General features: G+C 41.8%; 2 protein-coding genes across 8 annotated transcripts; both read right to left on the bottom strand.

Moving 5' to 3' along the window:
• Window positions 1-2555: 2555 nt before the first annotated feature.
• LOC133896429 (uncharacterized) lies at window positions 2556-8355 on the bottom strand. 7 transcript variants are annotated; one of them, XM_062337035.1, is made up of 9 exons: window positions 7459-8354; window positions 7067-7166; window positions 6471-6536; window positions 6206-6323; window positions 5561-5652; window positions 5247-5308; window positions 4735-4831; window positions 3799-4618; window positions 2556-3030 (listed from the first exon to the last, which is right to left on the bottom strand). In XM_062337035.1, coding segments are annotated over exons 1-7 (801 nt in total). In that variant the 5' UTR covers window positions 7821-8354; the 3' UTR covers window positions 2556-3030; window positions 3799-4618; window positions 4735-4830. The 7 variants fall into 7 exon arrangements, with proteins under 7 accessions (XP_062193019.1, XP_062193018.1, XP_062193017.1 ...); XM_062337034.1 differs by having other exon boundaries at window positions 3799-4668; XM_062337033.1 differs by having other exon boundaries at window positions 2558-3030; window positions 3799-4831.
• A 1159-nt stretch (window positions 8356-9514) lies between these two features.
• LOC133895454 (branchpoint-bridging protein-like) lies at window positions 9515-14406 on the bottom strand. Its single transcript, XM_062335774.1, has 10 exons — window positions 14181-14406; window positions 14004-14108; window positions 13644-13931; window positions 12895-13020; window positions 12652-12697; window positions 12294-12376; window positions 11834-11911; window positions 11711-11764; window positions 11323-11457; window positions 9515-11246 (listed from the first exon to the last, which is right to left on the bottom strand). The coding sequence occupies exons 2-10, from the start codon at window positions 14031-14033 to the stop codon at window positions 9855-9857; spliced, it is 2232 nt and encodes a 743-aa protein (XP_062191758.1). The 5' UTR covers window positions 14034-14108; window positions 14181-14406; the 3' UTR covers window positions 9515-9854.
• Window positions 14407-14453: the final 47 nt, after the last annotated feature.

Here is a 14453-nt window from a genome sequence, read left to right on the forward strand (position 1 = left end):
CCCCACCACAGCCCACAAAGAAGAAACCTATGTGGCGCTCACCCTCAGCACAATAGTGTTGATTTGCATTCACCTACTTTTACTGCTTCAGGGCAGATTCCCAAGAGGTTTTTGTGTAACCTCAGTACTGAGCTATCCACCTATTATTCTTCTCATATATAAGTGGCGGGCGGAGGCCTGGAGAACAAGTGGCTCATCGACTCTGGTTGTTCGCTCCATATGATCGAAGATGCATTATGGTTCTCCAGCCTCACCCTGACAAAGCAACACGAGTACATTACATTCGGGGATGACAGAAAAGGTAAAGTGAAGGCTAAAGGTATGGTAAGAGTGAGAGTTTCACTCTAAAGGATGTGGCTTTGGTGGAGCATCTGGGATACAACTTGCTTTCTATATCTCAGCTGTTGGATGAGGACTTAGAAGTGCGCTTCAAGCGCAATGCTTCTCGAGTTTTTGATTCCTCGGGCGCTTTAATTTGCCAGATTTCTCGAGTAGGGAGAGTCTTTGGAGTAGATTTTTCAGAGTCTTTTGGTTCTTCTTGATGCTTATTTTCTCAACCCTCTTCTGAGCTTTGGATGTGGCATAGGAGACTAGGGCACATGAGTTTTGATTTACTTTCTTGTTTGAGTGCCCTAGGCTTAATCTGAGGATTGCCTAAGCTCAAGTTTGAGAAGAATCTTGTTTGTGCTCCTTGTCGACATGGCAAGATGGTTGCTGCCTCTCACCCACCAGTTAATCTTGTGATGACTGAACGACCGGGAGAACTTCTCCATATGGACACTGTTGGTCCTTCCCGGGTTCGTTCGGTGGGTGGGAAGTGGTATGTACTTGTCATTGTTGATGACTTTTCTCGCTACCCTTGGGTGTTCTTTCTTGTGAGCAAGGGTGAAATGTCCTCACACTTTCGGAGCTTAGCTTTGAGATTGTTCAAAGAACTCCCCGGTGCATTGAAAGCAATTCGCAGTGATAATAGCATCGAGTTCAAGAACTATCTCTTTGATGCTTTCTACCTTGAACATGGCATTGAGCATCAATTTTCTGCCCCACACGTTCCTCAGTAGAATGGCGTGGTTGAAAGGAAGAATCGCACTTTGGTGGAGATGGCTAGGACGATGTTTGATGAGCATAGGATGAGCATAGGACTCCTATAAGATTTTGGGCTGAGGCTATTGGCACCGCTTGCTATATCTCTAATCGGATTTTCTTACGCTCGATCTTGAATTTGATTTCTTATGAGTTGCGCTTTGGTAGGAAGCCAAAGGTTTCTCACTTGAGAGTTTTTGGCTGCTGGTGCTTCGTTGGCAATCTTGATAAGTTTGAGTCACGCTCTTTCGATGGGATTTTTTTAGGGTATTCTCTTCATGGTCATTCTTACAGGGTTTATATTCTTGACACTAACACCATCATAGAATCCTGGTATGTGACTTTTGATGAATCAACCCTGTGTGCTAGTTCTACTTTCGAGTGTGCATATGACAAAGAGATTGGCGAAAGCATCTTCGTAGATGGTGACCTTCCAGCTCTCGGTGATGATGAGGATGATCCACTACTTCCTTCCATCACACCTGCTCCCGAGCTGGCTCTTGCTTCTTCTACACCGACAGAGGGTCATGCAGGCTCTACTTCCACTTCAGCTGCTTTTGAACATACACCAGCTACATTTGAGGGGGAGGTGGTCTCACAACGTGAGGTCTCTCGGCACATTCAGTGGATACATCCCCCTCAACAGATGATCGGTGACCTTGATGAGAAGGTAATAAAATCCAAATCTGCTCATCATGCTCATTTTACTGATTCTACATTCGTTGCTTCTTTTGAGTCCCATGATGTTGGATACACTCTTTCTGATTCAAATTGGGTTAATGCTATGTACGAAGAACTAGAAAACTTTAAGAGAAACCAAGTTTAGGTTCTTATAGAGCCACCCCAAATATTCACACCATAGGCACCAAATGGGTTTTCAAAAACAAACAGGGGGAGGATGGGTCTGTAGTGAGAAACAAGGTTAGACTTGTGGTTCAAGGTTTCACTCAAATAGAGGGAATAGATTTTGAAGAGACCTTTGCACCGGTAGCTAAACTAGAAGCCATTAGAATCTTTCTTGCATTTTCGGCATTCCAAGGTTTCAAGCTGTACTAAATGGATGTCAAAAGTGCATTCCTAAATAGGTTCATAGAAGAAGAGATCTATGTCAAGTAACCTCCCAACTTTAAGCACTCCAAATACACACATAGATTATAACAAGCTTCAGAAAGCTTTGTGGTTACGTTGTTTATATCATATATTATTTGCATATGAATTGTGTTGTCAGTTATACCACAACTACAGAGAAAACTATCAAAAAAAATTCATATTTAAATAAAATATATTTAGTTATAAAGTAGGGCGTTACAGATTCTTTAAAATGCCCAGGAGATGGATCATCAATTCTCCTATGGCATGATGTTTGGAATGGAAACTATCTCAAAGAACAGCTCTCCTGACTGTACATGTTTGCCAAAGATAAAAATGTATCTATTGCCAGATATAGAGAGAATCCTACACCTGCCTTCGAGGAATTTCAGAACCTCCAACAGAAGTTAGCTCAAATTCAGAACCAACACCCATAAGGATACACGGTTATACTGTTGGGGTAATAGCAATTATGGGTCCAGTAGATTCTACGCTCTTCCTTACAAGTCAATATCACCTTCAGCTCCCATCACAGAAATTTGGAATTCGAAATGCTCAAAAAAAGATAAAAGTCTTCGCATGGCTTTTCTTCAAAGGCAGACTCAACACTAGGAACATTCTCAAAAGAAAAAATCTACAAATTGAGGGTAATTACTATAATTGTATCCTCTGCAATCTAAACATAGAGGAGACTATTTTCCGTATGTTCTTTGAGTGCTCTTTCAGTTCTAGATGCTGGTCTTCGATCGGTATCACTTGGAATTGGACAGTAGATTTCTTCACAATGATGGAGGAGGCAGCACAAACTTTCCAGAACCCTTTCTTTATGGAGGTTTTTGCTATTGCCGCATGTGAGATCTGAAAACAGAGAAACGCAAAAATCTTTCAACGAGCCAACCCTACATTATATAAATGGAAGAGTAGTTTCATTGACTCTGTGCACTTGCATTCTCTTCCTTCTCTTTGGATTACCTCCTTTGTGTAGTTACTTTGTTTTCTCCTCTCCTTTTTCACTGAGCTTGCCTATCTTTTAGGCCTACTTTTTCAGTCTTCAACATACGACTTTGACTATTATTTTTTATTAAAATATAGTTACAGAGGAAGTATGAGGTGCATATATGCACAAACGCAATCTTATACATTGGATCCAATTTGTGTAGATCAGGTGGGATGGAGGAATCTAATACACGAGATTAAGTTGGTGCATATGTACACCAAAATACTCTTGTACACCTGATACTTCCTCATAGTTATAATATCTAATAAAAAAAATTCATTATGGAGGCCCACACCCTCAACTACAGAGGAGCTGAGAGCGCCTCTGAGGGTGGGCGTCGGGGCTCGAATCCGGATCGCCCACCTGAGAGCTAACCTCTGGAGCCAATTGGGCTCACCCGCTCTTAAAAAAATATATAATATTATAAAAATATTTTTCAAGATAAATCTACACGTATGATTTTTATGTTCTAAATTAAATATTTTGAAAACTATAACGATAAAAGTTTTAAAAATTTAACCGAATATTAATTAAAACATCAGGTATTTATAATCAGAGAGGTAATATATTCGCCTATCATTCGGGAACCTAAGAAGAAGACGATTAAGAAGAAGAATCCGAAGACGGACCTCGCATGTGGATGTGGAGTTGAGCGAGCTCCTGGTGGCGAGCCATCGGAGGAGGCAGTCGTCATGGACGAACTTGATGGTGGCGCGGCAGGCGCAGGTGGCGGTACGCCTCGGCCGGGACGTGGCACATGCGGCACACGTCCTCCTCCGCTTCCGACGCCATGGGCCTTCCTCGGAGTTGCTTGCGGCTTGGCTTGGCTTCCGGCCTTGTGGAAGGAAAGGGAAGGGAAGCGGCCGACACGACAGCTACCTTGCTTTTAGGCAGCCAGATGGGTGGGGCCGGAATCAATTCAGTTGAGTTGGAGACTCAACTTGTCAATCTAATCTCAGCGAATGCAAATGCAATCTCAGCGAATGGTATGTATGCTGGAACACAAGACAACAGCAGTGACAGTGACAGTGCCGGAAGAGAAGATTATATTATTATTCAAAAGAAAAACATACTACTCCTGCTACATGTGTACAATAAGGAAACTCAACTCAATGGAATAGCCGACAACCAATTAAGCAACGCGGCTTGTATGTATGTATTTACATCAGCAGGCAGAATCAACAAGAAGCAAGCCCCTTTCTGCCTGCTCTAGGACTCTTCTCTCTTCTCTTCTCCCAGCACTAGCAGACTACCAGTAGCAACCCCCCCCCCCCCCCCAATACTACTACGTCACAATACAACAATACCACAATCCCCTTCATGGGCAACGGGGTTGTTCTTCTTCTTCATGGGCGGGCATTTACAGAAGAGGACCAACCACTCGGCCAAAGCTCCTCATCTCGTCTTTTGATTTCCACACTACAGGGTGAGCTTCCTTCCTTCCTTCTCCTTGCGTCCAATTTATATTACACCAGCCATCAGCTTTGTGGCAGAGTTATCTAACATTCAATGTTGGCATCTTTCTAGATCTATGATATAATCATAAGGGCGTGGTGTGGTCTTACCACTCTGTCCAATTGAACAAGTGAATTTAGTTGCTCTTCATTTACAGGAACCGACAACGGAGGCATCTGACCCATGATACCAGGTGTCTCCCTCATTCTATCACATGAATTTACATAAATTAGTTAACTGCAAAACAGGAGCAAACAAACATAATGGCCACAACAGTACAGCTCGGATCATGCTCTGCTTAACATCTACTTGCTTTCATTAAAACATCTGCTTGCTTCAATTGTATTGTATGAAAGGAAAACTCCTGAGAGCGAAAACTACTAGGAATTTCCACGGCTGCAGATTAACATACACAAGCGTTGCCATCACTCAGTTTCACTATTTAGCAACTCATCTCCTAAGACAGCTCCCATGCAAGGTTCCATGTTCATATCAATTACATAGAGACAATTAGTACAACACACTCAAAACATATGGCTTATGCATATTTCGTGTGTCAGACTTAACTCACTTAAGTACCATACAAGGAATAAATGAAACACAACAAATAAGAATATCATACCATTTCGAAATTGCTCTTATATTGTCATTTGTATGTAGAAAGAGGTCCATATTCTCCTCCATCTACAAGAAATTTGCAATTTAGAAACAGTTACAACAACTCAAGCCTTTGTGGACTACAACTCAAGCTTTTGTGCATAGCTTTGAACTACTATGTGCTTTGCGCAAATGTCATTTTTCATCTCCATGTCCCATCTGTTGAGCAGAAGATGGCGGGGGCACCCTAGCAGCAGTGCCCAGTGCAGTTGAAGTCAAGTATGACGCACTGATACATTTATGAGCACAAAAACATGTAAAGTATATCAGCACGCAAACCTTGAAAGTTTCGATATTTGCAGTTATCTGGCTGAGTAACTGATTGTTTTCCTCCAGAAGATGCTGAGTTGCACTATCCAAAACAGGGACTGCTTAAGAAATGAAACAAAGGAACATTGTCAGGAGATACAAAAATCAGTACGAAGTAGTTCCACGAAATCACATCAGAAAAGCATAAGTTTTTCAGTAATAACATATATTACAGTTACATTTCGTGCAACAGAAGCAATAGATATCTGACAATGTGACAGCACTGTCCACAGGAACTATCGCAACCTCATGCACAGTTCATATGGCTCCCATCCATGCAAGTAGTTGGAACAATCAGTTCTCTGTTGCTAGTGTAGGGGTTATTTCCTTTTAGATATATTCCATGTATTAGATATGATACGACATAACTTTCCTTAAGTTTTTGTGTCTTCTTGAATCAAGAAGGGGCGCATTAGTAGTCTCCCTCTCCCAAAGGTTCTTTCATCCCAGTCTACAACCTATTTCCCCCTTCCATTACCCCAAGCGTATAATAGCTTAGATGTCACATAAAGCAAACAGTTTAGCACATTCAACCACACACTTGAAATTTAAATGTCACATAAAGCAAACAGTTTAGCACATTCAAGGGAACAAAGCATTAAGCGATGGACCAACCTTCCGTAGGGATAAAGCCATTTAGATTTGGATGATGCATCGACATCGAAAATGGAACCACATTTTTTGGAGGTGCCATTTGAATATTAGCTACCGAGGTAGAGGTGGCCATGTTATCCTGCAGCGATGACCCAGGAATTTCATTATCAGAAAAACACGGGGTTAATACTACAAAAAAAAAGAAGGATTGCTTAGGATTTAGAACTACCAGAGTATGTATCTAAATGAATCACTTGATAATTGATATCGCTAGATACAAGAATACCTTCAAGTCTGCCATGTTTTTCCCAGAATAATATTCATCAGGTTTCCTCCTCCTACTTTCCTTGCCCTGGAATTGCAATAGCACACCAACAAAATAGGCAAGTGTAATTACACCTGCCATGTTATGAAAAATCTAAGAACTGAAAACAAATTAGACCTGGGTCCAGGCCATTAGCGAAGATGCAAACCTAAAGACATGATGTTTCATTCCATATTGTAACTACAATAAGAACCAAGCTTTGCACAAATTGCCGCAGGCTTCAATTCACTAAATAATCCTTCCTACTAGTATGACAGTTCATTTGTAATTCAACGCCATAAAAAGCTTAAATCCCTTGTGCAAAATGAAAAGAAGCACGAAACAAATTATGTATTCAAGAAGGTGTATGCTGTATTCAAGCAAAAGACCACATTCAGATAAGAAAACAAGATGATGAGAGTGACAAATGTGTCAGGGTGTGTGCGATTTGTTGACACTCTGGTAACACTGAGAAGCTGCTCTCAGAAAGTCAGAGGCAGATCAAGACTAAGACCTATGGAGATGAGAACCTGGCATGGTGAATACATGAGTGAAAAGCATGAAAAGGATTAACTTACAGGAGTCCACCAGCACCTTAATGCAACATCTCTTATAGTCCTAGTGGGCAGCATAGCAGCAATCTTGATGTACTTCATAATATTAGGCTCATGAGTGTATCTAGTATTGTCATTGAACAAAGAGCCAGAGTGAAAAGCCAAAAGGAAGCGGCGAGATAGGATCGAATAAGCATGTAGCAAGCACCACTAGTCCTACTATCTCCTATCCGACGAGTGATGAACTTGAAATATTTTACTCAACATTACTGGGCAAGCTCAGCTTAATAGGTCGAACGATATTCTAGAAAAGAGGAAAGCAGTTGTTTCAGGCAGGCCTAATCTAATACATTTCAGATTGCAGGTAGTAAGTAACAACACAAAGCAGTAAGAAAGCAAAGGATGGTTAACCAAACCTGATGAGGCCCTCCTTCAATGTTGCGAGCTCATGGGCTGTCCAATCGGCAGGCGAACCAGTGACAAACTTGTACTTTGGAGCGGATGGTGGCCCGTGAAGTGAGGAAGGGGTGGGAGTCACGTTGGCAGGGCTGGGAGGGAGGAAGAGGGTGGCATTGCTAGTGGTAGCAGGGGTTGGTCTAGGTCCTCTAGGAGTGGAAGGCATGAGGGTGGGATCGTGATTGGACTGGAAGGAGAGCATGTGGTGGTGGTGGTGGTGATTGTAGAAGGAGGAGGAGGTGACCGTGAGCCCCTGGCCCTGGTGGAAGGCCATGGCCATGCTCATGCTCATGCTGGAGTCGGCGGCCATCTCCCCAAGCATCCCTCCTCTAATCTAAGGTAAGCAGCTAATAGGGATGATCCAATCTCACAAAATGCAATGCAATGCAATGCAATGACCTCTGTTTCTCTTTCCTTGTTACTATTTAGCTTACCTTAGAGAAGAGAGTACTAGAATGCTGGTGGATGACGAAGTGCATTGCTCGGCAGAGGCAGTCCAGTCCAGTCATCCCCTGCGCCTGCGCCTGCGCCTGCGAGGGAGGGGATGGATTCCAATGGAATCGAATCGATCCGAGAAGAAGAAAGGAAGGCCGAAACCCTAAATCCTGCCCACCCTAGGAAGGGAAGGGAAGGGAAGGGAAGGAAAGGGACGGATCCCATCCCCATTTGAGAGAGAGAGAGGGAAGGAAGGTAGGGTTTGAGGCAAGCAATGGCTGGACGTCGGTCGGAGCCGGAGCAGCAGCAGCAGCTACCCTACTCCTCTCGACTCCGCCGAAGCAATGGGCTGTCTACTGGCAGAGCGGAGCAGGGGCAGGAGCAGGAGGACCAGCAGCAGCTCCTTCCTGCTGAGAAGAATAAAGGAAATGCAGGGGATTTTATTTATTGATCCCAAAGTTCAAAATATCTAAATTTTCGGCATAAATCTGAGCCTTGATTTTGCATACTGCAGGCTGCAGCTGCACCAAATTAAAATCAATACATTATCACCCTCCAGCCTTTTCATTTCCTTTTGAGTGAATTGCACAAAATTATGTCATTTGTAATATAAAACAATAAGTATTATGCTTAGTAACACAAAACTATAAATATTGTACACTAATTTCACACAAAATTCAGTTTTAATTAAATTTATTTAAAAATGGTCTTATATTTTTTAAAAAATCCTAGAACTTTTTTACATGTTACATATGCAACCTATTTTAATTAAATTCACCCAAAAAATCTATGTAGAATTTAAACTAAAATTGTTTAAAAATACTACTTTTATAACTCTTAACAACTGTTAGGTCTCAAATAAAATTTCAAAAATATAAGAAAATTCACTAATATTCCTCTTATATGATGAATTAATTTTTAAAATTATTTTCAGCCCTAAGTTATACGGTGAAAAAGTGATTTCTTTTATAAGTATAGAAATGAGCATATAAATGTACTATAGAACACGTACAAATTCTGAACTTTTTGAGAAACATAAAACTACTTTTAAGATGAATCTAATTAAAATCAGATTTTATGTAAAATTAATGCACAATACTTATAGTTTTATATCATTAGACACAATACTTGTAGTTTTATGTTACAAATAACACAATATCTGCAGTTTTGTGCAATTCACTCTTTTCTTTTTATCTCAAACCATTTTTTTCTGCCCAATTTATAGGCCAGCACCAGCAGAAAAAAAACCACATTCGAAATGCAAATTTTATACGAAACTATATAAATCTTGTGAAATTCCCGCATTCGGGCTAGCCCCTGAGCTGAGCTAAAGCAGTCTCCAGTCGACCTCATGCCTGTTCGATTCTTCTTGCACGTACGGTATAATATGAAGCATAAATAATGCACATCACCGTCTTCTCTAAATAATTTTTTTTTTTTAAAAAAGAAAACTATAGCACAACCTATTTTGGTTTAGCGAGAGGCTCAGATAACCAAAATATTGTATCATACGCTTTTTTTGTGACATTGAGATCATCTCATCTACTGATCTACACGTGATCGTCACAGCCATAAACTAAAAGAAGAAAATAAAATGCTATTGCCTCCTCTTTAACAGTATCACAATTTCCTCCTTTCATAATAAATAACAAGTGATGCCAGGAATAACACGCATGAGATCGCAACCTTGACACCCCACAACATGTGTTCAGAAGACTATCTGGGTCAAATTCCACTCATTTCCATTTAGACAAGCGGTTTTTTCTTTCTTTAATGGAGGGAGGCCATAGGAAATCCAGAAAGAACAACTAGCAGTAGCAAATGAAATCCAAACTACTACATGCCAGATCTGCTCACAACTTGGATCTCACAGAGATCCCAGCAGTCACTTCACACCAACCGACGCCATGAGATCCTCATACTAAGGGTCGCCATCTGTTTTCTTCGCTCCTGAGGCTGCTGTTGGTGCAAAAGGATCATATATTGGATTGGCACCACCTGGATTGTCACCTTGCCTGTTCGTATTCGGAATCAGATTCTGTTGTGGCGGTGGCATGAACTGAAATGGGCGAGAAGGTAAGAAATTGGACACGTTTGACGGTGGCGGCATTAGAGGAGAAATTATCCGTCCACCTGGTTGAACTGCTGGAGGGATCGCTCGAAACCCCACAGGTAATTGATGACTAGATGGATTCCTGGGGAAGGCTCCAGGGAAGTGTGGAGGTGGGGCATGCATCCGAGGCTGACCCATGGGCCTGCCATCAAGAGGCCTTTGGAAACCTTGACCTGCCACATTGGCAGGGCGGAAAAATGGTGCATGAGGTAAACCAGGGTGAATGTTGCCATGTATTCCCATTTGACTGGCCGATGCTGGAAAGTCTAGGGTATGTGAAGGTGGTACAACAGGACAAAACGTAAAATCACCAGCGGCTGGACATGGAGGTCTCAAAGCGCCTATGGATGCCTGAATGTAGCTTGTGCTTGCAGGAGCTGAGGTAGGTGGGCCTCTCATTGTATCAGGTGTCGACATTGTAGGATGCACTTGCATGGAAAGTGGGTAAGGTGACTGCGCTGATGCCCCAGCAGGAAATGGTAGTACCTGCATTGAGGAAGGACCTTGAGGCGGAAAAGACTGTGCTCCACCAGGAGGCCTGGAAAGCAGTGTTGCTGAAGGAGTGAAATTTGCCACTGGTGGCTGACTGCGATAGTTGGTGGGAACATTTGACTGAGGCACCAATGCAACGGGACCTTGCGGTGGATTTGAACCAAGAGGAGAGACAGAAATAGGAGGTCTCATTGGCATAAAAGTCAGTGGAGCTTGTGGAGACCTCTGAGATTGCGACATAACAGGAGAAAAAGATGGCCATCCACCAGATGAATGGGGTGTTTGAAGGGGCCTAACTGGTGGTGGCACTGAGGAAGATGGTGTTGTTTGTGGGGTTACAATTCCAGGTGGCTGACCAAATGGAGGCCAATTTGAGGGGTTCGCTCGAAGCTGAGATGGAGGCTGTTGAATGTTTGGTATTGATGGTGGAGGTCCAGGAACAGGAACTGGATTTCTTGGCATGGTATTCATCTGAGGTTGTAGTTGCAACGGATTGTTAGGCAATGAACTCGAAACAGGCCCGGATGAAGGAATTGATGGACCATTGGTTCGGGGAGTGGAGAACCAAGGGGCATTATGTGATTGGTAGTGAAGTAAACCTGGCTGTGAAGTGGTACTCTGCACCAGTTGCACATCAACTGGATTTACAGCATCAGAGGTAACTGCTGAAGAAACAGTAGCAGTTGTTGTAGTATCTGTTGATTTTACCTGAATAAGATCGAAATGGCTCCATGCTTAGTTAACAGAATAGATATTTTAGAGAGAAGACAGTTGCTGAACTTACGGAGACAGGAGTAAGGAGAAGCTCAATCAATGCAACTGCAGCATCTACTTTATCGTAAGAGTCAGCCGAGACATTGATGTGTAAGTCTTCATAAGCAGCTTGAGCTTCATCTATTTCTGGATAATGAATCTCACTCTGAGCATGAATAAAAAAATTTTAAGTACCTCATTTGTCTAGTGTGCTGAAATTGCTATCACAATTATTTACTGTAAGGAAAATACACAAGAATATGATATGATGTAGATCTGTAGAGCTTGAGCATAAAGATAAAAAATGAAACTTAAAAGTTGTGCCGAAAAAGGGAGTGCAAAATAGACCAAGACATTCAAACATATGCTGTGAAAATTATGTTAACAGTAAATTCATAGAATAAAGAAAACAAATTTACCTTCTCTCCATTGATTTTTCTAGTCCCATATACTCGTATTATAGCTCCAGTTTCCTGCCATACGTAAACAAAGTCAACAGAGTCTAACAGATGTACTATAAGATATCCAAGAGTAGCTCATACTTCCTGCAGCCGCTTCTGGGTATTGCTCTCAGGTCCTATAAGAACTCCAATAATATTATATCCTTGATGTGCTTTTGCCTGCAATGGCAAACAACAGAAGGTAAATGCGCCAAATATATACAGAGATTTAGGAAAACTTTAACAAAAGGATAACTGTTAATAGCAAGTCCAGCCAACAATGAATTACAGCATTTCATAGATAAAATGGATGAACAAACAATACACTACTCTCAGAGACAATTCAAGCAGTGATACATTATTCTAGTAGATGGCACTAGGAAACTGGGATACGCTTATATTGGTGTAAGTTCATAATTCATGTAGAAGGACCTCCTGGAGTATGAAAAGAAGTCTTGGCATAAGAACAAAAAGATGGACAACTTCTTGCATACAAGCAAAACAACTAATGGTTAAAGGTCAAACCAAACAATAAGCATCAAACAGTATTGCGTTTACATACCGGAAGAGGGATTTTTGTCTCCTTAAGTAATGGTTTGTAGTCGTCAGGAGCATTATATCCCGGATTCAAACAGAGTATTTCACCTACAGATAATATGCACTCAAGTTAAAACTACAGTCTTTCTTCGAGACTAAATACAGATTTTTTGCAAGACCAATATCCTGACATCCTGTCCAGAACCTAACAGAAACACACCAACTGGGCAACTACATGCATTATTAAGCAAGATACCACTCGATAGAGCACTCCCCCATGGCCCCATCAGCACCAAAATGCGATGACATGGGCATATAGTTATTTTTTATTCAGTAAATAAATAAGTGCACGAATACAGATTTAAAAAAAAAACTTCTCTGACCAATAATTTCTCGTCTTTCAAGTTCCAAGAGCTCCGCCTTGCCCTCCTGCCAAAGGGAAAAAAACATGCTTACCAAATGAGAGCCTATATTCGTTAACGACATAACCACAAAGAGACTATGCAACATTCAAAAGCACATTTTTGACACAATATAGGCCTAGATCCAAAAAATTTTGCAGACCATAGACCCTATATAGAAAATAGGGACTGCAAAAATAGGCAAGTTATTCAGATTAGAAATACCTCATTCTCTTTCAAATTGTCAGCACCATCAGAATTTGGCCCCATTGCAGTAGACATTGAACCCTCGAGTTTGCCCATCTCCAGAGCTTCAGATTTCAGCAGCTTGGTAATTTGCTCCACTCGAATCTGCTCATGCACTAATATGAATTAATGGCACCTGGCAATTGAAGCGTCCTACATGAGAGAGAACTACAAGGAAAATGCCCATTTCTGTCCCCTGCTAGGCAACCAGGGGGCATAGGCTGCTAATAATTATTGGGCTTATCCCTTCAAAAGAATAATTCTTGGGCCTAGACTGCACAGTAATGTGGAACTATAGGCAGCTTGAGAGCATGTTTTTCAACACATTTTCTTTCTCGTCAAAGAAACTGGCATATCAGGCCAGTACTAGAATTTCTAAAGCAATTAGAAAAATGTATGCATCCTTGCTTAATTTGAAATGTAGATCCACAGAGATAAAAGGCTACAAAGAGAAACAGATATTTGAGAAAATATGATCTCAAGTTAGATATCACTGTGATTGAAAGTGACATGGAATTATGTACAGCTGTCTAGGCTAATTCTGAAGATCAATTTAACTCAAAAATGGTGACGTGTTGTAACTACTAGTTACTAGTTGAAGCGGACATCTTGTATCAAAATGCAAAAAATGAGAGCCCAGCGTAGAATAATGGATGCCAGATAAAAGAAAAGGAGAAGTGTAAATTTGTTGAGCTCAAAGTGGAGACTGATAATGGATTCTACGATACCTGGTAGGCCAAAGCTCTGCCTTTGCACACGGCAGGCTCCAAGGCAAGGTCAGGCCCCCACTTTGTCTTTCTTTGAACATGTTTGTTGGTTTCTTCCTTGGATGCAGTTGGTGTTTCATTCTTGGCGCTGCTGCCCCGGATAACAAGTGAACCAGCTAGCTTATTTTTGGGTATGACAAATCCAGCTTTTGTGCCAAAAATTGACAGTTTGGGTGCCAAAGATGGCGATGCAGTGGGTTTTGCTTGCCGAGACTCAGCTGGAGAAGATTGATCAAGTTTTGTGGCCATCTACAAGCGATAGAAGCATTGAATGCCTTGTGAAAATGGATATCGTTCTTTCTTTAGCAGAATGAAATGAACCTTCAAAGCTGTGCTATCTAGTGTAGACATGCTTTGACAAAGGCGATAGGTAGCAGGAGAACGAGAAAAGGCATCCCCTTACAGAAGCAGGTAAGAGACTATCTCCTGGAACAAGTAATACTAATTCTTAGAAAAAAAGGGGAAAAAAATACATCCAAGCAAGTTAGGGTTCCTTACCATCACAGGAAAGAAAACAACCCCAAGTTCGGATGGATCACCACTCCATGCAAAGTCAATGCCAATCGACGCGTCGGCGGGGCAAGTGCGACTAGCTGCCTTCCGTTCTTCGATGGAAGCACCGGAGGCTGGCGGCGGGCGGCGACGAAGGGAAGCCGCGGTGCGGTGGGTGTGATCGAGGGAGGCTCTGAGTGAGGTCTGGGCCAGATTTTGGGCCGATCCCACCCCGACGTAGTGAGGCCCAAAAATAACTACTGCCTTTTTTCAATTTTG

The sequence above is a fragment of the Phragmites australis genome, chromosome 16 (assembly GCF_958298935.1).
Source record: "Phragmites australis chromosome 16, lpPhrAust1.1, whole genome shotgun sequence".
Lineage (NCBI taxonomy): Eukaryota > Viridiplantae > Streptophyta > Magnoliopsida > Poales > Poaceae > Phragmites > Phragmites australis.